The following is a 23,449-nucleotide window of genomic DNA, read 5'->3' as shown; positions in this document are numbered from 1 at the left end:
GTTCTGATTAGCTAGGCAGCGAAATGAGGTTAATGCTAACGCACCACTGCTAGCTCATCTGTCATTTCCATGGAGCACAAAGCGTGTGTCCGCTCCATTCTGTGTCTTTATCAGTTCATCTGTTTCCACGTTACACCAGTTCCAGTCTGACACAATATAATGAATGTGTTCAGCCATGTCCTATTGAGGTTTAATGTCAGCAGAGGTGCTGTTTGAGGTGTTTTCGCACATTTAGCACTGTTCATGGGTACAATAGAGCTGTTCATTTATGACGCCGGTTTGGCTGCAAAAACATTCAAATGTTCAAATGCTTTTTTTGATTATCAGGTTTTCTGTGTGTAATATTTAGACAGTCCTGGTAATCAAATCTGTGACATTGAATAAACTATATATACAGTGCTCAGCATATATAAGTACACCCCTCACAAATCAATCTTTTAAATTCATATTTTAATAGAAAGTCATACAATATTATATTCAATTCAATTCATGTTTGTTTATATAGTGCTTTTTTACAATGTAGATTGTGTCAAAGCAGCTTGACAGAAGTAAAGTCTAGATTTCAGAGATGAAGTTCTGTTTAGACTTTCAACTGTATATTACTAGTATTCATAGCACTTTAGTTTTTTCACATTCCAAAATGGACTACATTAATTTTCTTCCTCAACATTCTACACACATTACCCCATAATGACAATGTGAAAAAAAGATTTTTTGAAGTTGTTGCAAATTTAAAAATCTGAAAAATCACATATACGTAAGTATTCGCTGTGAAGCTCTAAATTGAGCTTAGGTGCATTCTGTTTCCACTGATCATTCTTGAGATGTTTCAGCAGTTTATTTGGAGTTCATCTGTGGTAAATTCAGTTGATTGGACATGATTTGAAAAGACATACACCTGTCTATACAAGGTCCCAGGGTTGAGAGTGCATGTCAAAGCAGAAACCAAGCATGAAGACAAAGGAATTGTCTGTAGACCTCTGTGACAGGATTGTCTCGAGGCACAAGGCTGGGGAAGATTACAGAAAATTGGCTGCTGCTCTGAAAGCCAGTGAGCACAGTGGCCTCCATCGTTCATAAGTGGAAGATGTTTGAAACCACCAGGACTCTTTCTAGAACTTTCCGGCCTTTAAGCTGAGTGATCGGGTGAGAAGGGCCTTGGTCAGGGTGGTGATCAACAACCCAATGGTTACTCTTTCTGTGCTCCAGTGTTCTTCTGTGAATAGAGGAGAACCTTACAGAGGGACAACCATCTGTGCAGCAATCCACCAATCAGGCCTGTATGTTAGAGTGACCAGACAGAAGCCACTCCCTGCCTGGAATTTGCCAAAAAGCATCCGAAGAACTCTCAGACCATAAGAAACAAAATTCTCTGGTCTGATGAGAATAAAAATTTAACCATTTGGAGTGAATGCAAGGCGTTACGCTCATCACCAAGCTAATACCATCCCTAAAGTGAAGCATGGTGGGGGCAGTATTTGTGGGAATGTTTTTCAGCAGCAGGAACTGGAAGACTAGTCAGGATAAAGATGAATGCAGCAATGTACAGATACATCCTTGAATGAAAACCTGCTTCAGAGTGCTCTTGACCTCAGCTGGAGAATGACCCAAAGCACTCTGCTAAAATATCAATAGAGTGTTTTCACAACAACTCAGTGAATGTCCTTGAGTGGCTCAGTCAGAGCCCAGACCTAAATCCTATTGAACATCTCTGTAGAGATCTGAAAATGGCTGTACACACCGTCACTTCCTATCCAACCTCATGGATTTTGAGAGGTACTGCAAAGAGGAATGGGCAAACATTCCCAAAGACAGGTGTGCTAAGCTTGTGGCATCATATTCAAAAAGATTTGAGGCTTTAAATGCTGCCAAAGGGGCATCAATAAAGTATTGAGCAAAAGCTGTGAATACTTGTTTAAATGTGATTTTTTTTTTTTTTTTTTAATAAATTTGCAACAATTAAAAACAAACATTCACATTGTCATTATGGGGTATTTTGTGTAGAATTTTGAGGAAATAAATTAATTAAATCCATTTTGGAATAAGGCTGTAATATAAAAAATGTGGAAAAAGTGAAGCGCTATACTTCCTAAATGCACTGTATGCTAGATTAGTCTGTACTGAAGCCAAATCTGGAGCTTATATAACAAAATAACTGACCATAATGATATAGAAAAATATTAAATACAAATAAAAAAAAAAAAACATTTTTGAAATTTTGTAGAATGTAATGTTTAATTTTGCAATAATTTGCTTAAATTTAATTGTATTATCTTTTAATTTCTAAATATGTTTGGTGACTAAAATATTATTTTAATAAATATATCCATTTAATAAGTCTGTTTTGTTTAAATGCACTAAAATACATTGCCTATATTCACTGAGAAATTGATAAAAATATTATTTTTCAAAATGGGCTGTACTCAGTTATGCTGAACACTGTATATACCTTATATATATATTACCCCGATTTAGTTTGAAATCAGAGGAAATATATATATATATATATATATATATATATATATATATATATATATATATATATATATATATATATATATATATATATATATATTTGTGTGTGTGTGTGTGTGTGTGTGTGTGTGTGTGTGTGTGTGTGTGTGTGTGTGTGTGTGTGTGTGTGTGTGTGTGTGTGTGTGTGTGCGTGCGTGTGTGAGCGTGCGTGTGTGTGTGCGTGTGTGTTATTTTCTGCTGATGGCATTTCTTCCACAGTCAAAATGTTACTTTTTCTAAGTGTTAATAAATCAATATTTGGTGAAATAACTATTTTCTACAAAAAAATCTCAACAAATGTACATTGGTTAGTGGAATTTTCTGGGAAAAATAAATAAAACATTGGAGGAAATGTTATCAGATCTTTTTAGAATAATGATTAGTATTTTACTCAAACTTAAACCTTGTAAATCCTTGAAGTTTCTAGTTTTTTTTTTTCAGTTTTTTTCTACAGCTATTTACACAGAATAAAACTTCTCAAACTAACAGAACAAAATCAACACGTATTTAGATTCACTTGCAAATTAAAATATATATTTCATAAGAGCCATTAACTGTGAAACAGCTTTATGGTTTCAAACCATTATAAATGCATTTCTTGCTTTTATTACTTCATAATTGTCCAACTGCATTTCATTACTGTCCATTACACTTTTGTTGAGAGTTTTTACCAGCATCAAATCACCATCTAAAAAGTTCTGCAGCAGTTTCTTCACTTTTTAGCTAGAATGATAAAACCCATATCCATAAGCTTTATGAAGTTTTGAAACGATGCCTCCGCTTTAGTTTTTTTTTCTTTTTTGTATTGTATCTCCTCTGGCTGAATAAGTTTGCATGTCAGACTGGACCAAACAGGAATGTAAATGTTTGCATGCGGGCACATCATTTAATAGGAGAAAAATCATAATGTGACTCTTCAGACCTCTAGACTTCAGGCTAATTCTCTCTAAAAATCTGTTTCTTCCTGTTTTCCCTGCGATTGTCCCTGCTCTATCATTGACTCTTCATCACCTCCCCCTGCAATTTCTCCTCTATACTCTCCTGCCTCTCATCTGAATGTGTGTCTCGTGGCCCATCTCTGTCCACCTGCTCCCTGGCTTCTTGTTTTCCTAGACTTCGAAGTGTGAAGATGGAGCAAAGGAAACTGAATGACCAAGCAAACACGCTGGTGGACTTAGCAAAGGTCCGTACAGTGTTTCTTATCACTTGTTTGACTTTTTACTGATGTTATGCTGGATGTTTTGTTGTAGCAGAGTCATATACTGTAAGAATCTTGACACACCAGGCCATCAATGTACATCTGTCGGGTTTATGCTGTGCGTTTCACACATTTGAAGCAGTGTGACCAATTCAGCATTCTTTGCCCAGAAATGAAAATGTACTCATTATTTACTCATTCTCAAGTGGTTATAAGCCTTTATAAGTTTCTTTCTTAAACACTAATGACAATATTTGGAAGAAAACTAAAACCTGTAACCATTGACTTTCATAGTAGGAAAAACAAACACTATGGAAGTGTTTTCTGTGGTTATAGTTTTCCATTTTTCTTCAAATGATCTTCTTTTGTGTTTTGAAAAAAGCAAAAGTGGGAGTGAAACAGATTTTTCATCTTTGGGTGAACTACCCTATCTCTCAGTAAGAGGGAACACTTTAATCGAATATTTAGCTTAGTAAAAAGTGAAATTAAAACAGAATAGAAGGATAATTTTACATAATCTTACCCGAGCATTCCAATACACAGATAATGGCATTAGTGCACAACTCTCATGAACGTGCGCAATATACTGACACTGAGGAAAAAGAAGAAAATCTTAAATAAAGTCGTTCTTTTGGTTTATTTTCACACAAAAGTATTCTCGTATCTCAAACAGCAATACACATACACAACAGGACATTGAAAGCTAAATATGTAATATAAATCCGTGTGAAATCAAAACTTTTTATTTTTATTTTGCATTCTTTTGGTGAATCCGTGCAAATTAATCCACTGAAAAAAGTTTTCAATCATTCAATATTGATCTGGGGTCGCCACAGTGGAATGAACCGCCAACTTATCCAGCATATGTTTTACGCAGCGTATGCCCTTTCAGCCGCAACCCATCGCTGGGAAACATCTATACACACACACACATACACTAAGGTAAATTTTAGCATACCCAATTTACCTCTACCACGTCTTTGGACTCGTGGGTGAAACTGAAGCACCTGGAGGAAACCCACGTAAACAGGGGGAGAACATGCAAACTCCACACAGAAATGCCAACTGACCCAGCTTAGGCTCAAACCAGAGACTTTCTTGCTGTGAGGTGAATGTGCTACCCACTGCGCCACCGCGTCGCCTAAAGCAGGTCGCACACCAGAAGTGCCGCTCGGCGGCGCGCAACGCAGCGCAGCGCCATGCATTTTAGAATTCTAAACATAGGTTTCTATCAGGGTACACACCGGCGCCACAAGTCAGCAGCTGTCGGCGGCGCTCGGCCACGACTCAGGACGCATTTCATTTTTCAGCAGCACCACAGAGCGCCATCTGATTAGTTTCATGTAAATATCATGCGAATGTGTGTGTCTGGTGTGCAATACTTTAAACTGTCATGTGCGCATCGTGTTGCGGCGCCAAGCGGCACTTCTGGTGTGCGACCTGCTTAAGTCTTCAATCAAAGTCTGATTATTTTCGTTCCGTATTTAGAGTGGCGGTCCTTCTTGGTTGACGTCAGTTTGACAGCTTCAGCCACAATATTCTTAACCATGTCTCACTTACTACTAGTTTGCTACAAGGGAATGATGTGCTAAAATAAAGCTCTGCCTCTTCTTAATATTCTGTTTCAGATTAAAGTAGTGATGGGAGAAACTAAGCTTTTCAAAAAGCTTCTAAACAATTGCACCAATTGTCCGCAAAAGTTATCTACTGTTTTGAAGTGTTCAAAACACAACATGCTTAAGATACCTGTTGATCAAAGCAATGTAAACGAAACAAAACATCTATAACTTTTTAAAATGTATAATATTTTTAGTAGTTTTCACCTTTAAGCCTTTAAGCCTTTATGCCTTTAAGCTCTGGGTGCTGCAAACGCAGGTCTGTGTAGGTATACAGTATATACAGCATGGATACAACCGGCCTCTGAGCGAGCAGAGAGAGGATCACGTGAGCTCTACTCGTGCTCCTATTGGCTGTCGCTCAAGAAAGTCACTCTTCATTTGCATAAAGTTGAACACGCCCACCTGGTCGCCTATGGTCGCAATCGCTCGCTTAGTCGGAGGTCGCCAGAAGTCGCTGACTCTCTGTTGAAATGAATAGTCGCGAATAAAGCTTTACTGAGATAAGACAGTAAACATTAGAGAGAGGGAAAGAATAGACAAAAAAAGAGGCTATAGGTATTGAAGCATATTGCAAAATTGTAATTGAAAGTTTAACCTATAAATGCACTTAGCCTATAATCTAATATTAAATATTAAGTGTCTGCATATTATGCACTCTTCAATATGTTTTCAAGGCTTGTATATTATTTATTCTGTGGTGGTGGGCTCTGCTAAAAAGGTCAACAGGAGACTTTTTTACTGATGTCTTATTAAAACGTCTACAGACTCATAAAACTGATCCAAGATCATGTAAAAACTAAAAACTATTTTAGTGATTTACCATTGTGGAGCGATCTGAATGAAGTCATGTGATTCATGTGGATGTTATGGTACTACACAGAACCATCAAATTTTCAAAGCATTTCAAAACACTTATGAAGCAATAGGATATTTGCACACAGACTTTTAATTTCAGTCAGCCAGCCCCAGGGCTTCCGGTAAATTGTCATCCCATACAAAATTGCTACGTTTAAGATCTGATTTCTTTAAAAACCAGCGATCTTCGCTGCCTGGCTTAGATACGATATAAAGTGGGTCTCAGACCAAACAAGAACCACTGCATTCAATTATATTTTTCAGCGCCATGTCTTTAAAATATGGATAATTATTTTACCCCAGAATTTTCTGCACAAGCCTGCAGTGAATGATGGCACCTGCATTTAAAAGGTCTTTTGTCTCTTTTTCCACTTTAACAGCAAAAATGAATGTTTACGCCTATTTAACTGAATGAATTGTAATTACATTACAACATCAACGCTGTAAAAGGAACCTTATGAAATTAAAAATAGTCACATTAAGCTTTCACCGGAAGTTCATCATTGCCTGAAAAACACAAGCTGTGCATATAGTTCATAATGAAGCCCTGTTTACTGAAATCACGTAATATTGCCAATTTCATATGTGCCCCAAAACCACTGATTTCTAAACAAATATTCGTAAAGGTTTCGATGTAGTTCTTCGAAAGCAGCCGTCACTAGTTGGAAGTACATCAAACAAACTAAGAATAAAAGTCTCAGAAACTTTGTTCACACAGACTTTAAAATAACATTTGCTCTTTAGATTCTTAATAATCTTCCACTTTTACCTTTGTAATCAGGAACCATGCATACCTTTGATTGTTTTTTGGTTGACTTATCAGCAGACCAATAGGTCTACTGTATTATAAGTGCAGTTATATTTATTGCCATGTTTTCACATGTATTACTTTTTGTGTTCATCACTCCCTCAGACACAGAATGTGATGTACGACCTGGTATCAGAACTGCAGGAGCGCAGCGAGGAGCTGGAAAAGCGAATCGGTCACCTCGAAACAAAACTGGACTCCATAAACAGCAGTCTGCAGGCTCTGCCTGGCCTGCTCTCACAAGCCATACAGCAGCAACAGCACCACCTGCTGGACGGGCTGACCCAGCGCGGATTCACCCTCACGAGACCCTCCTCGCAGACCTCCGAACGCTCCTGGGCGTCCTCCGTGCACCGACGGAGATCACCCTCTACCGCACCACACACGTCCTCCGATAGCGGCTAGCACGCTCTCACACTCTTGAAACCATACTCGAAACCTACACACACACTCCCACACACCTCTGTCATCAACTAACACTGCTAAATATACTTTTAGTACTAAAACGTTAAACCAAGAATGATTCCTTTCAACACACTACACTGGAATAAAATGTAACGAATTAACACATCATGGTAGAGATATGGTTTATGTTTAGCCATTGTATGGCTGTTTAAAGTTAGCTTTTTTGTAAAGCCCTTGTATAGTATGGACTGTATTCTGACTGCAGGGGGTGGAATGGATTTTATAAAGAGAGATCTAGTTTCGAAGCATAGCATGAAATGGAGCTAAAACCCCATGAAAATACCGACAACTGAGAAGAAAGGAAAAATGTAAGAGGTCACCTGAAAAATTTGCTGTTTGAAACAGCATACTAGCATATTACTTATTGCTGCTGCGGGATCTATTTGTATTCCAAACAGTTCTATAAATAAAATGCCCTACTACATTTGCCAGAGTTCAATCATATCCCACAATGGAATGCACTCAACTTAAGCTTCCCTTTTCAACTTAATGTCAGGCTAGATTTTTAACATCAGTTTTTGGATCAGTCAGCTAATTGGAATAGTTTAAGCACAACTGAATTAACCCTCTGGTTATGTTCGGTCCATTTTTTTATTGTAGATGTTTGTGGCACTTAGGGCCATGTGGTGGCACAGTGTGTAGCGCTCTCGCCTCACTGCAAGAAGGTCACTGGTCCGAGCCTCGGCTGGGTCAGTTGGCATTTCTGTGTGGAGTTTGCATGTTTTCGCAGTGTTGGCGTTGGCTTACTCTGGGTGCTCCGCTTTCCCCCACAAGTCGAACAAGGCATGCAGTATAGGTGAATTGAATTAACTAAATTGTTCGTAGTGTGTGAGTGAGAATGAGAGTGTATGGGTGTTTCCCAGTGCTGGGTTGCAGCTGGAAGGGTATCTGCTGTGTAAAACATAAGCTGGATAAGTTGGCGGTTCATTCTGCTATGGCGACCCAAGATTACTAAAGGGACTAAGCCAAAAAGAAAATGAATGAAGGAATGAATGTGGCACTTAAAGGGGTAGTTCACACATAAATTAAAACTCACCCTTGTTGCAAATCAGTTTGAGTTTCTTTCTTATGTTAAGATATCTTAAAAAAGCTTAAAAATATTCAAATGAATTGAAAAAACAAATGGAAGGTAGTGGAAACAGGTTTGCAGTAAATCTATCTTCTTCTGTTTAAGAGAATAAAGAAACTCAAAGTGATTTGCATATAGTAAAGGGTGAGTTTAATTTGTGGGTGAACTATCCCTTTAAGTGCCACAAATATGGAATGCAACAAGTAAAGGGTGAGTAAATGATGACAGAATTTAATTTCTTTGGGTGAATCATACCTTTTATACACACTAACTGACAAAACTCTTGTCGTTGATCCCAAAATTGATGTTGTAAGAGCAGCAAATAATAACTTGACTTCTAGTTGATCATTTGTAAAAGTGGCAAAAGGTAGATTTTTTCGATGAATCATCTGTTGAACTGCATCCCAATCATCACAAATACAGCAGAAGACCTATTAAACCTGCATGGACTCAGGATTCTTACAGAAATCAGTCAAGTTTGGTGAATCATGATTCGGGGTTACATTCAGTATGAGGGTGTACGGGAGGTCTGCAGAGTGGATGGGGTATCAAGACATTTGTGCTGCCCATTACGTTACAAACCACAGGAGAGAGCAAATTATTCAGCAGGATAGCGCTCCTTCTCTTACTTCAGCCTCCACATTAAAAGTTCTAAAAGCAAAGAAGTTCATGGTGCTCCAGGTTCGGCCAGCCCAGTACCCAGATATGAACATTATTGAGCATGTCTGGGGTATGATGGATGAGGCATTGAAGACAAATCCAAAGAATCTTAATGAACTCTGGGAGTCCTGCAAGAACGCTTCTTTGCCATTCCAGATGACTTTATTAATCAGTTATTTGAGTCCCTGCTGAGATAATCTAGAGGCCTTTGAATTTCATATGTCACTTCTGATACCAAATGATCAATACCAAATGATCATCTAGAAGTCAAGTTATTATTTGTTGTTCCTAAAACTTGAATAGGCTATAAGACTTTTGTCAGGTAGTGTATAAATGTAAAAGAAAACATGATCATTATGTGAAATGGCTAGGGCCAGATGGAATCTGCGGACGTTTTTTGCTATTTCTGCAGAGAATTTTGGTAAAAGTCTGCTGATTTCTGCGGAATTATTTTGGGAGTATCATCACTAAAACCTTAATATATAAAATAAAAAAATAATATCTTTTTAACTTTTATTTAATATTTAAACTGCAAATCCAATTAGATTCACTTTGTTTGGTAAATAAAGCAAGTTTGTCATATAATATATCTAGTAAAAGACAGAAAATATTACTGTACAAACTGCATTGTACATAAATCAGATGAACATTTTCACATTAGTCAATAATATCACTGAAATTAATAATAATAAAAAAAACAACTGAATAAATACAGATTTACACACATTTACTTAAGTAAATAAACAGAATTAATGATGGGCTAAAAATCTGCAGAAAATCTGCGGAATACTGCGCACACAGATTCCGGGTGGGCCTAGAAATGGCTAAATGATCTTAACATTATTCACACTTGTAATGACCGGCATTGGAATTAAATTGAAAATGTAGAAATCCATATGTCTAAATGTAGTGTTTGCACCTTAAAAGATGTTTTTTTAAACGCCTTTATTAAACCACTGATAATAATATCAATTTCTTTCCAGTATTTCTAATATCATCTAGCACTGACATCCCCTCCAAATTCAAAATATCAAATAAAGCAACAAATACAGTTTGTTATATTGATTAATATGGCACCTGTTAGTCTGTCAGTAAGTACGGACAAACCAGAGGGTTAAAAGTTTGCCAAAATCCAAGTTGGAAAGGATTTGTTTTTATGACAACAATAATGCAAGTCAAGTTTAGAGATTTGGATAATAACAAGTAAAAGGTATGCAGTATTTGCTGTGCAGCGTTCAGTAAATACTATGCTGGTATTATATTCTGTTGGATAGATTTGTCATTAAATTATTGAGCTCATAAGAACCAAGGAAGGGCTTTTGGAAGACTAGAGGCTAAATTTATTCAGATAGTAAGAAATGCAGGCAGTGCGGTTGCTCGGTGGTTAGGACTGTCACTTCACAGCAAGAAGGTTGCTGGTTTGAGTCCTGGCTGGGCCAGTTGGTATTTCCAACATAGGCTCATTCTGAAAACATAGCCCTATATACATTTCTGGAGATCATGAATTTTGTAGCCAGAGCTACGTATGATTGCTTTTTTATCTACGATGCGGTATGATGCCGTTTCATTTCTCTCTTACCAGCTGACCGCTTACCTCTGTATAGACGGCTTTCCCACTGTTACCAGTTTGTCCGGTAGCTTGACATGTATGTTGACGGACTTGAGATGCAGAGCAGAGTTGACCGTGACAACAGGGTTTGAGTCTGGCATAGAACGGTTCCAGAAAGCGGGTAAGACAAATACAAAGCTAAAAATTAAAATAAGTACATAACAGGGTGAGGTTGTGGTAAAATCTGAAAATGTGGGAAAATCAGGGAACTTTCCTTTTTCTGAATTGTTTCTTAAAACACTGCGGTTGTGAGGGAAGGGGGTAGGTGGGTCAAGCACTATACTAAACACTAAGCGTCTTTTTAAAACACTATTGGTTGGGTTTAGGGAAGGCGGAGGTAGGGAGGACTAGTCGGTCGACAGCGGCATCTGGTGGATTTATATGAGAACAGCAGGTACGAATTTGAGATCTGAAAAGTGTACACAGTGGTCTCTGGTGGATTTGCGAAAACAAAAACAGCAAAAAACGTAACTCCTGTGACATGTTTTGCTCTCTCCAGAAATGTATATAGGGGTACATAAGCAGAATGAGTCTGGGTTGGGTATTTCTGTGTGAAGATTGCATTTTCTCTCCTTGTTTGCGTGGGTTTCCCCGAACAATCTCAAGACAAGCGCTATAGGTGAATTGGGTAAGCTAAATTGTTTATACTGTATGTGTGTGTGTGGGAGGGGGAGGGGTGTTTCCCAGTACTGGGTTACGGCAGAAAGGGCATCCGCTGCTTGAAACATATGCTGGAATAGTTGGCAGTACATTCCCCTGTGGCGACCTGTGAAATAGAGTAAGTTGAAGAAAAATTAATGAATGAACATTAAGAAAAGCAAAACATTAATCAAATGCAGATTTTGCTGAGTAATCCCTTTTAACATGTTTATCTGCTAAATGCTTCACTGATGTCAAAGCATTCAGAGGCTAGCAAAATAAGTTCTTCCTAGGAAAAATAAACCCATTTTTATTTTCAACCTGAAACCACATAAACTGAGGCCAATCAACATTCATGGCCAAACTTCCAGAAGTCCTTCGAACTCTTTTAGCTCAAGAAATCTGCCTGTGGATGTGATGTAAAGGAAAAACACTGTACACCTCACCACCCCCCTGCACGTTTCAATGCAAATGAAGATGGAGCTAACCTACAGGATGGTTTTCTCTTAATTTTTCCTTTCTTTTCTTTTCTCATTTTTTTTTACAGAGATTCCTTTTTTATTATTTACCTAGATTTTTATAGCTTGTAGAGGATATGTGAAATGTTACCGCAGAGTGGCAGCATAGTTGGAAACATGCATTCCTTAAACAAAGACTGAATTAAACAGAAATGTCACCTAAACAAAATGTAAAAATCAACAACAAGTCATGAATCCCACACTTGGATATCATTACCACTCAACTGAATTAAACAATTTGGTCCCCAGTTCTATAGTTTAAGAATGGAAACGATGCGATTGTCATTACGGGTTTGAAAAACAGCAAACTGCCTTTACTGTGTGTCTTTGGCCTTGTTGACCAAGCTGTAGCGGATTTACATTACAATGCTGGGCTCCAATATAAAAGAAAAATAAATGAACAAATCCACTGTGTAGTCATATTGCGTTTTATTAGCCTTGCCTTTGTCAAACTTGTTTATCTTATGTTGTACTTTTAAATATTCTTGGTAACGCTTCACTTGAAGGGGGGTTCATGACACTGTTATGACACTTTTTAATCCTGACATGGCGCCAAGAGTTTTATGCATGGTTATGACAACTGTCATTAATTGGCAACAGCCGTATCAACCTGTGGTCCAAGACTAGTTACTCACTGAAGCTAAGGGCTGAAGGGGGTCGCACACCAGAAGCGCTGCTCGACAACGCGCCACGCAGCGCCATGCATTTTAGAATCCTAAACATAGGTTTCTATCAAGGTACACACAACGTCGCCACAAATTGGCGGCTGTCCGCGGCGCCCATCCACGACTCAGGACACTGTTCATATTTCTGCCACACCACAGAGTGCCATCTGAATAATTTCAATAAAACTTAACACACAAATGTGCGTGTCTGGTGTGCTAAACATTCAACTGTCATGTGCGCGCCGTGTCGCAGCGCCGAGTGGTGCATCTGGTGTGTGACTCGCTTGAGCCTGGTCAGTACTTGGATGGGAGAACACATGGGAAAATAAGGTTGCTGTTGGAAGTGGTGTTAGTTTGGCCAGCAGGGGCACTCAACCTGTGGTCTGTGCATGGCCGGCCCATGGCATAGGCAGTATAGGCAAATGCTAAGGGCGATGTACGTCCAGGGGGGCGCCAGAAATGAGCGCAGTTAAGTTGGTTTTGTTTTCGATATTCCTGACACATTCAGTGGTACACAGCAATAACTCAAAAACCTCTTACCCTAAAAAGATCTAAAGTGTGTTTCCTACAAAAAGACAAAGCTGGTTATGTTTCACAGCTGTCTTTTTCTTTTTTTTTCACTCGACATTACAACGACTGCTCCGTTTAAGCCCTCGCAATCTGCGTTTAGCCGGAAGAGCTCGCGCTGAGTGCACCTCAGTAAGGGACCGTCGGAAAAGTGCTTATTTTTAGGGACCGAGCACCGAACGGTGCAAGGCCCTATTGGAATTGCTCCGTTTCTTATTATTCTTCTTCTTCCGCGGAATGAATCGCGGTTTTGAGGGGCTAAACATGCCCGAAAACTCACGCAACTTTGCACACGCCTCAGAAGTGGCGAAAATTTACGTTTGTTATGGGCTTCGGAAGTGGGCGTGGCAAAATGACTCGACAGCGCCACCTAGAAAAATTAAACGGACGAGCCCCCGATCCACGAATCACGCACATGCACGAAAATTGGCACACACCTCAAACATGCCAAAACATACGAAAAAGTCTCTTGGAGCCATATCTCAAACCCAACAGGAAGTCGGATATTTTTAACTTCCTGCGGCGAAAAAGTGGCGTTTTTGCCATTTCCAGGCGTTGTATTTTAACGAACTCCTCCTAGGGATTTTATCCGATCGACACCAAAATTGGGTTTTGTCATCTAAAGGCCTTGGCGATGTTAAATTGCGAAGCTTTAGAGTTTTCGTCGATGGGCGTGTCCGTGGGGGCCTCGCAAACTTTGGCGATTCGCCACAAAAGAGGAAGTAGTTATAACTCAGGCATGCATTATCAGATCTGCCTCAAAATTCACACGCTTGATAAGAGTCCTGACCTGAACACGTTTACATGCCACTATCTAGATACAGTTACAGCGCCACCTGCTGGCCACAGGAAATGACATGATTTACGGAGTTATAAACTCCTCCCACAAATTTGATCGTATCAACACTAAAATTGAGTGATGTTATCTGAAAGCTCTAGCGATGTTATATTGTGAAGATCTAGAGTTTTCGCAGAAGGGCGTGTCCGTGGCGCCATGACAAACCTCAACGCTTCGCCATGGAACAGGAAGTCCTTATAACACAACCACACAATGTCCGATCTGCCTGAAACTTCACAAGGTTGATAAACGTCATCTCTTGAACACATCCACATAACAATATTGAAGTGGGCGTGGCAAAATGACTAGACAGCGCCACCTAGAAAAATTAAACGGACGAGCCCCCGATCTATGAATCACGCACATGCACAAAAATTGGCACACACCTCAAACATGGCAAAACATACGAAAAAGTCTCTTGGAGCCATATCTCAAACCCAACAGGAAGTCGGATATTTTTAACTTCCTGTGGCGAAAAAGTGGCGCTTTTGCCATTTTCAGCCGTTGTATTTTAACAAACTCCTCCTAGGGATTTTATCTGATAATTACCAAAATTGGGTTTTGTCATCTTAAAGCCTTGGTGATGTTAAATTGCGAAGCTTTAGAGTTTTCATCGATGGGCGTATCCGTGGCGGCCTCGCAAACTTTGATGATTTGCCACAAAACAGGAAGTCTTTATAACTCTGGCATGCAATATTCGATCTGCCTCAAAATTCACACATTTAATAACAGTCCTGACCTGATCAGGTTTACGTGCCGATATCTAGTTACAGTTATAGCGCCACCTGCTGGCCACAGGAAATGACATGTTTGACACTGTAACAAACTCCTTCCACAAACTTTCCCGTATCAGCACCAAAATAGAGTGGTGTCATCTGAAAGCTCTAGCGATGATATATTGTGAAGATCTAGAGTTTTTGCAGAGGGGCGTGTCCGTGGTGGCATGACAAACCTCAACGCTTCGCCATGGAACAGGAATTTCTTATAACTCAACCACACAATGTCTGATCTGCCTGAAACTTCACATGATTGATAAAAGTCCTCTCCTGAACACATCCACATAACAATATTGAGTCAGTCATAGCGCCACCTTCTGGCAGAAGAAATTTTGGCTTGTAACTCGGCCACACAATGTCAGATCTGCCTAAAATGTCACATGGTTGATGAAAGTCCTCTCCTAAACACATCTACATAATAATATTGAGTCTTTCATAGCGCCACCTGCTGGCAGAATGTAGTTTGTCTTAAAACACAATCTCCACACAATCTCTGATCTGCCTGAAACTTCACATGGTTGATAAAAGTCCGCTCCTGAACACATCCACATAACAATATTGAGTCAGTCATAACGCCACCTGCTGGCAGAAGGTAGTTTGGCTTATAACTCAGCCACACAATGTCCCATGTGCCTGAAACTTCACATGGTTGATAAGATTCTTCTCTGGAAGACATCTACATGCCAATCTTAAGTCACAGTTATAGCGCCACCTGCTGACAGGAGGAAGTTTGGCATAAATCTGTGATTTTCTTAGATCTTTTTTTATATATTGGCTTAAATTATTATTGTTCGCTGTTCTCTGTCATCGTAAGGTCACTGGGCGGCGGTGAGCCCGGGTGCGAGGTCCCTATCATCGCTGCTTGCAGCTTTAATTAGGGACCGAGCACCGAAACGGTGCGTAGGCCCTATTGGAATTGCTCCGTTTATTATTAGGGACCGAGCACCGAACGGTGCAAGGCCCTATTGGAATTGCTCCGTTTATTAGGGACCGAGCACCGAACGGTGCAAGGCCCTATTGGAATTGCTCCGTTTATTATTATTATTATTCTTCTCTCCAATGAATCGCGTTTTTGAGGGGCTAAACATGCCCGAAAACTCACGCAACTTTGCACATGCCTCAGAAGTGGCGAAAATTTACGTTTTTTATGGGCTTCGGAAGTGGGCGTGGCAAAATGACTCGACAGCGCCACCTAGAAAAATTAAACGGACGAGCCCCCGATCCACGAATCACGCACGTGCACGAAAATTGGCACACACCTCAAACATGCCAAAACATACGAAAAAGTCTCTTGGAGCCATATCTCAAACCCAACAGGAAGTTGGATATTTTTGACTTCCTGCAGCGAAAAAGTGGCGTTTTTGCCATTTCCAGGCGTTGTATTTTAACGAACTCCTCCTAGGGATTTTATCCGATCGACACCAAAATTGGGTTTTGTCATCTAAAGGCCTTGGCGATGTTAAATTGCGAAGCTTTAGAGTTTTCGTCGATGGGCGTGTCCGTGGCGGCCTCGCAAACTTTGACGATTCGCCACGAGACAGGAAGTCATTATAACTCAGCCATGCATTATCCGATCTGCCTCAAAAATCACACGTTTGATAAGAGTCCTGACCTAAACACGTTTACATGCCGATATCCAGATATAGTTATAGCGCCACCTGCTGGCCACAGGAAATGACATGTTTTACATCGTAACAAACTCCTCCCACAAATTTTTTCGTATCAGCACCAAATTTGGGTTGTGTTATCTGAAAGCTCTAGCGATGATATATTGTGAAGATCTAGAGTTTTCGCAGAGGGGCGTGTCCGTGGCGGCATGACAAACCTCAACGCTTCGCCATGGAACAGGAAGTCCTCATAACTCAACCACACAAAGTCTGATTAGCCTGAAACTTCATATGGTTGATAAAAGTCCTCCCCTGAACACATCCACATAACAATATTGAAGTGGGCGTGGCAAAATGACTCGACAGCGCCACCTAGAAAAATTAAACGGACGAGCCCCTGATCTATGAATCACGCACATGCATGAAAATTGGCACACACCTCAAACACGCCAAAACATACAAAAAAGTCTCTTGAAGCCATATCTCAAATCCAACAGGAAGTCGGATATTTTTAACTTCCTGCGGCAAATAAGTGGCATTTTTGCCATTTCCAGGCTTTGTATCTTAACGAACTCCTCCTAGGGATTTTATCCTATTGACACCAAAATTGGGTTTTGTCATCTAAAGGCCTTGGCGATGTTAAATCGCGAAGCTTTAGAGGTTTTGCCAATAGACGTGTCCGTGGCGGCCTCGCAAACTTTGACGATTCGCCACAAAACCGGAAGTCATTATAACTCAGGCATGCATTATCCGATCTGCCTCAAAATTCACATGTTTAATAAGAGTCTAGACCAGAACACGTTTACATGCCGATATCCAGATACAGTTATAGCGCCACCTGCTGGCCACAGGAAACGACATGATTTACAGAGTAATAAACTCCTCCCACAAATTTTTTCGTATCAGCACCAAATTTGAGTTGTGTTATTTGAAAGCTCTAGCGATGATATATTGTGAAGATCTAGAGTTTTTGCAGAGGGGCGTGTCCGTGGTGGCATGACAAACCTCAACGCTTCGCCATGAAACAGGAAGTCCTTATAACTTAACCACAAAATGTCCGATCAGCTTGAAACTTCACATGGTTGATTAAATTTATCTCCTGAAGAAATCTACATTGCAATATTGAGTCATAGTCCTAGCGCCACCTACTGACAGGAGGAAGTTTGGCATAAATCTGTGATTTTCTCAGGTTTTTTATATATATCGGCTTAAGATATTATTGTTCACTAATTTCTGTCATCCTGAGGCCACTGGGCGGCGGTGAGCCCGGGTGCGAGGTCCCTATCATCGCTGCTTGCAGCTTTAATTATTATTATTATTATTATTATTCTCGTCCGGAATGAATCGTGGTTTTGAGGGGCTAAACATGCCCGAAAACTCACGCAACTTTGCACACGCCTCAGAAGTGGTGAAAATTTACGTTTATTATGGGCTTCGGAAGTGGGCGTGGCAAAATGACTCGACAGCGCCACCTAGAAAAATTAAACGGACGAGCCCCCGATCCACGAATCACGCACATGCACGAAAATTGGCACACACCTCAAACATGCCAAAACATACGAAAAAGTCTCTTGGAGCCATATCTCAAACCCAACAGGAAGTCGGATATTTTGTACTTCCTGCAGCGAAAAAGTGGCGATTTTGCCATTTTCAGGCGTTGTATTTTAACGAACTCCTCCTAGGGATTTTATCCGATCGACACCAAAATTGGGTTTTGTCATCTAAAGGCCTTGGCGATGTTAAATTGCGAAGCTTTAGAGTTTTCGTCGATGGGCGTGTCCGTGGCGGCCTCTCAAACTTTGACGATTCGCCACAAAACAGGAAGTCGTTATAACTCAGGCATGCATTATCCGATCTGCCTTAAATTTCACACGTTTAATAAGAGTCCTGACCTGAACACGTTTACATGCCCATATCCAGATATACTTATAGCGCCACCTGCTGGCCACAGGAAATGACATGTTTTACACTGTAACAAACTCCTCCCACAAATTTTTTCGTATCAGCACCAAATTTGAGTGGCGTCATCTGAAAGCTCTAGCGGTGATATATTGTGAAGATCTAGAGTTTTTGCAGAGGGGCGTGTCCGTGGCGGCATGACAAACCTCAACGCTTCGCAATGGAACAGGAAGTCCTCATAACTCAACCACACAATGTCCGATCTGCCTGAAACTTCACATGCTTGATAAACGTTCTCTCCTGAACACATCCACATAACAATATTGAAGTGGGCGTGGCAAAATGACTCGACAGCGCCACCTATAAAAATTAAACGGACGAGCCCCTGATCTACGAATCACGCACATGCGCGAAAATTGGCACACACCTCAAACACGCCAAAACATACGAAAAAGTCTCTTGGAGCCATATCTCAAACCCAACAGGAAGTCGGATATTTTTAACTTCCTGCTGCAAATAAGTGGCATTTTTGCCATTTCCAGGCTTTGTATCTTAACGAACTCCTCCTAGGGATTTTATGCTATCGACACCAAAATTAGGTTTTGTCATCTAAAGGCCTTGGCGATGTTAAATTGCGGAGCTTAATAATTTTTGTCGATGGGCGTGTCCGTGGCGGCCCCGCAAACTTTGACAATTCGCCACGAAACCGGAAGTCATTATAACTTAGGCATGCATTATCCGATCTGCCTCAAAATTCACACGTTTAATAAGAGTCCAGACCAGAACACGTTTACATGCCATTATCCAGATACAGTTATAGCGCCACCTGCTGGCCACAGGAAATGTCATGATTTACAGAGTAATAAACTCCTCCCACAAATTGTTTCATATCAGCACCAAATTTGGTTGGTTGTTATCTGAAAGCTTAAGCGATGATATTGTCAAGATCTAGAGTTTTTGCAGAGGGCCGTGTCCGTGGCGGCATGACAAACCTCAACGCTTCGCCACGGAACAGGAAGTCCTTATATCTCAACTACACAATGTCTGATCTGCCTGAAACTTCACATGGTTGATAAGATTCCTCTAGTGAAGGCATCTACATGCCAATCTTGAGCCACAGTTATAGCGCCACCTGCTGACAGGAGGAAGTTTGGCATAAATGTGTGATTTTCTCAGGTTCTTTATGTAAATCGGCTTAAATTATTATTGTTCGCTGTTCTCTGTCATCCTGAGGCCAGTGGGCGGCGGTGAGCCCGGGTGCGAGGTCCCTATCATCGCTGCTTGCAGCTTTAATTAGGGACCGAGCACCGAACGGTGCAAGGCCCTATTGGAATTGCTCTGTTTTTTATTATTATTATTATTATTATTATTATTCCGCCCCCAATCGGGGCACTTTTGAGGGTCTAAACATGCCCGAAAACTCACGAAAATTTGCACACACACCAAACGCGGTGTAAATGGCTGGGTTTTAGGGGTTTCGGAAGTGGGCGTGGCAAAATGACTCGACAGCGCCACCTAGAAAAATTAAACGGACGAGCCCCCGATCCACGAATCACGCACATGCACGAAAATTGGCACACACCTCAAACATGCCAAAACATACGAAAAAGTCTCTTGGAGCCATATCTCAAACCCAACAGGAAGTTGGATATTTTTGACTTCCTGTGGCGAAAAAGTGGCGTTTTTGCCATTTCCATGCGTTGTATTTTAACGAACTCCTCCTAGGGATTTTATCCGATCGACACCAAAATTGGGTTTTGTCATCTAAAGGCCTTGGCGATGTTAAATTGCGAAGCTTTAGAGTTTTCGTCGATGGGCGTGTCCGTGGCGGCCTCGCAAACTTTGACAATTCGCCACAAAACAGGAAGTCGTTATAATTCAGGCATGCATTATCCGATCTGCCTCAAAATTCACACGCTTGATAAGAGTCCTGACCTGATCAGGTTTACGTGCCGATATCCAGTTAAAGTTATAGCGCCACCTGCTGGCCACAGGAAATGACATGTTTTACATCGTAACAAACTCCTCCCACAAATTTTTTCGTATCAGCACCAAATTTGGGTTGTGTTATCTGAAAGCCCTAGCCATGATATATTGTGAAGATGTAGAGTTTTCGCAGAGGGGCGTGTCCGTGGCGGCATGACAAACCTCAACGCTTCGCCATGGAACAGGAAGTCCTTATAACTCAAGCACACAATGTCCGATCTGCCTGAAACTTCACATGGTTGATAAAAGTCCTCTCCTGAACACATCCTCATAACAATAATGAAGTGGGCGTGGCAAAATGACTCGACAGCGCCACCTATAAAAATTAAACGGACGAGCCCCTGATCTACGAATCACGCACATGCACGAAAATTGGCACAAACCTTAAACACGCCAAAACATACGAAAAAGTCTCTTGGAGCCATATCTCAAACCCAACAGGAAGTTGGATATTTTTAACTTCCTGCGGCAAATAAGTGGCATTTTTGCCATTTCCAGGCTTTGTATCTTAACAAACTCCTCCTAGGGATTTTGTCCTATCGACACCAAAATTGGGTTTTGTCATCTAAAGGCCTTGGCGATGTTAAATTGCGAAGCTTTAGAGGTTTTGTCGATGGGCGTGTCCGTGGCGGCCTCGCAAACTTTAACGATTCGCCACAAAACCGGAAGTCATTATAACTCAGGCATTCATTATCCGATCTGCCTCAAAATTCACGTTTAATATAAGTCCAGACCAGAACAAGTTTACATGCTGATATCCAGATACAGTTATAGCGCCACCTGCTGGCCACAGAAAATGTCATGATTTACAAAGTAATAAACTCATCCCACAAATGTTTTCATATCAGCACCAAATTTGGTTGGTTGTGTATCTGAAAGCTCAAGCGATGATATATTGTGAAGATCTAGAGTTTTCGCAGAGGGGCGTGTATGTGGTGGCATGACAAACCTCAACGCTTCGCCATGAAAAAGGAAGTCCTTATAACACAACCACACAATGTCTGATCTGCCTAAAACTTGGTTGATTAAATTCCTCTCCTGAAGACATCTAAATGCCAATATTGAGTCACAGTCATAGCGCCACCTGCTGGCAACAGGTAGTTTGGCTTATAACTCAGCCACACAATGTCCGATCTGCCTGAAACTTCACATGGTTGATAAAAGTCTTCTCCTGAACACATCTACATAACAATATTGAGTCAGTTATAGCGCCACCTGCTGGCAGAAGGAAGTTTGGCTTATAACTCAGCCACACAATGTCAGAACTGCTTGAAACTTCACATGGTTGATAAAATTATTCTCCTGAAGACATCTACATGACAATACTGAGTCACAGTCATAACGCCACCTGCTGACAAGAGAAAGTTTGGCATGAATAAGTGATTTTCTCAGGTTCTTTATATAAATCGGCTTAAATTAATATGGTTCGCTGTTCTCTGTCATCCTGATGCCAACGGGCGGCGGTGAGCCCGGGTGCGAGGTCCCTATCATCGCTGCTTGCAGCTTTAATTATTATTATTATTATTCTCCTGCGAAATGAATCGCGGTTTTGAGGGGCTAAACATGCCCGAAAACTCACGCAACTTTGCACACGCCTCAGAAGTGGCGAAAATTTACGTTTGTTATGGGCTTTGGAAGTGGGCGTGGCAAAATGACTCGACAGCGCCACCTAGAAAAATTAAACGGACGAGCCCCCGATCCACGAATCACGCACATGCACGAAAATTGGCACACACCTCAAACACACCAAAACATACGAAAAAGTCTCTTGGAGCCATATCTCAAACCCAACAGGAAGTCGGATATTTTTAACTTCCTGCGGCGAAAAAGTGGCATTTTTGCCATTTCCAGGCGTTGTATTTTAACGAACTCCTCCTAGGGATTTTATCCGATCGACACCAAAATTGGGTTTTGTCATCTAAAGGCCTTGGCGATGTTAAATTGCGAAGCTTTAGAGTTTTCATCGATGGGCGTGTCTGTGGCGGCCTCGCAAACTTTGACGATTCGCCACAAAAGAGGAAGTCGTTATAACTCAGGCATGCATTATCCGATCTGCCTCAAAATTCACACGCTTGATAAGGGTCCTGACCTGAACACGTTTACATGCCAATATCCAGATATAGTTATAGCGCCACCTGCTGGCCACAGGAAATGACATGATTTACGGAGTTACAAACTCCTCCCACAAATTTTTTCGTATCAACACCAAAATTGAGTGGTGTTATCTGAAAGCTCTAGCGATGATATATTGTGAAGATCTAGAGTTTTCGCAGAGGGGCGTGTCCATGGCGGTATGACAAACCTCAACGCTTCGCCATGGAACAGGAAGTCCTTATAACACAACCACACAATGTCCGATCAGCCTGAAACTTCACATGGTTGATAAACGTCATCTCTTGAACACATCCACATAACAATATTGAAGTGGGCATGGCAAAATGACTCGACAGCGCCACCTAGAAAAATTAAACGGACGAGCCCCCGAGCTACGAATCACGCACATGCACAAAAATTGGCACACACCTCAAACATGGCAAAAAATATGAAAAAGTCTCTTGGAGCTATATCTCAAACCCAACAGGAAGTCGGATATTTTTAACTTCCTGTGGCGAAAAAGTGGCGCTTTTGCCATTTTCAGACGTATTTTAACGAACTCCTCCTAGGGATTTTATCTGATAAACACCAAAATTGGGTTTTGTCATCTTAAAGCCTTGGTGATGTTAAATTGCGAAGCTTTAGAGTTTTCATCGATGGGCGTGTCCGTGGCGGCCTCGCAAACTTTGATGATTCGCCACAAAACAGGAAGTCTTTATAACTCTGGCATGCAATATTCGATCTGCCTCAAAATTCACACATTTAATAACAGTCCTGACCTGATCAGGTTTACGTGCCGATATCCAGTTACAGTTATAGCGCCACCTGCTGGCCACAGGAAATTACATGTTTGACACTGTAACAAACTCCTCCCACAAACTTTCCTGTATCAGCACCAAAATAGAGTGGTGTCGTCTGCAAGCTCTAGCGATGATATATTGTGAAGATCTAGAGTTTTTGCTGAGGGGCGTGTCTGTGGTGGCATGACAAACCTCAACGCTTCGCCATGGAACAGGAATTTCTTATAACTCAACCACACAATGTTTGATCTGCCTGAAACTTC

General features: G+C 40.9%; 1 protein-coding gene across 5 annotated transcripts in view; it reads left to right on the top strand.

The window, feature by feature from the left end:
* The window catches only part of kcnn1b (potassium intermediate/small conductance calcium-activated channel, subfamily N, member 1b), a 100,100-nt gene extending 87,737 nt beyond the window's left edge, over positions 1-12,363 (top strand). For 2 of the 5 annotated variants that reach the window (XM_005166885.6, XM_068223006.2), the window contains 2 exons: positions 3,628-3,697; positions 7,100-12,363. In XM_005166885.6, coding sequence (XP_005166942.1) covers positions 3,628-3,697; positions 7,100-7,399 — 370 coding nt within the window. In that variant the 3' untranslated portion in view covers positions 7,400-12,363. 5 annotated transcript variants of the gene reach the window in all.
* Positions 12,364-23,449: the final 11,086 nt, after the last annotated feature.

Source organism: Danio rerio, chromosome 8 (genome assembly GCF_049306965.1).
Source record: "Danio rerio strain Tuebingen ecotype United States chromosome 8, GRCz12tu, whole genome shotgun sequence".
Lineage (NCBI taxonomy): Eukaryota > Metazoa > Chordata > Actinopteri > Cypriniformes > Danionidae > Danio > Danio rerio.
This window is presented reverse-complemented; position numbering and strand designations above follow the sequence as displayed.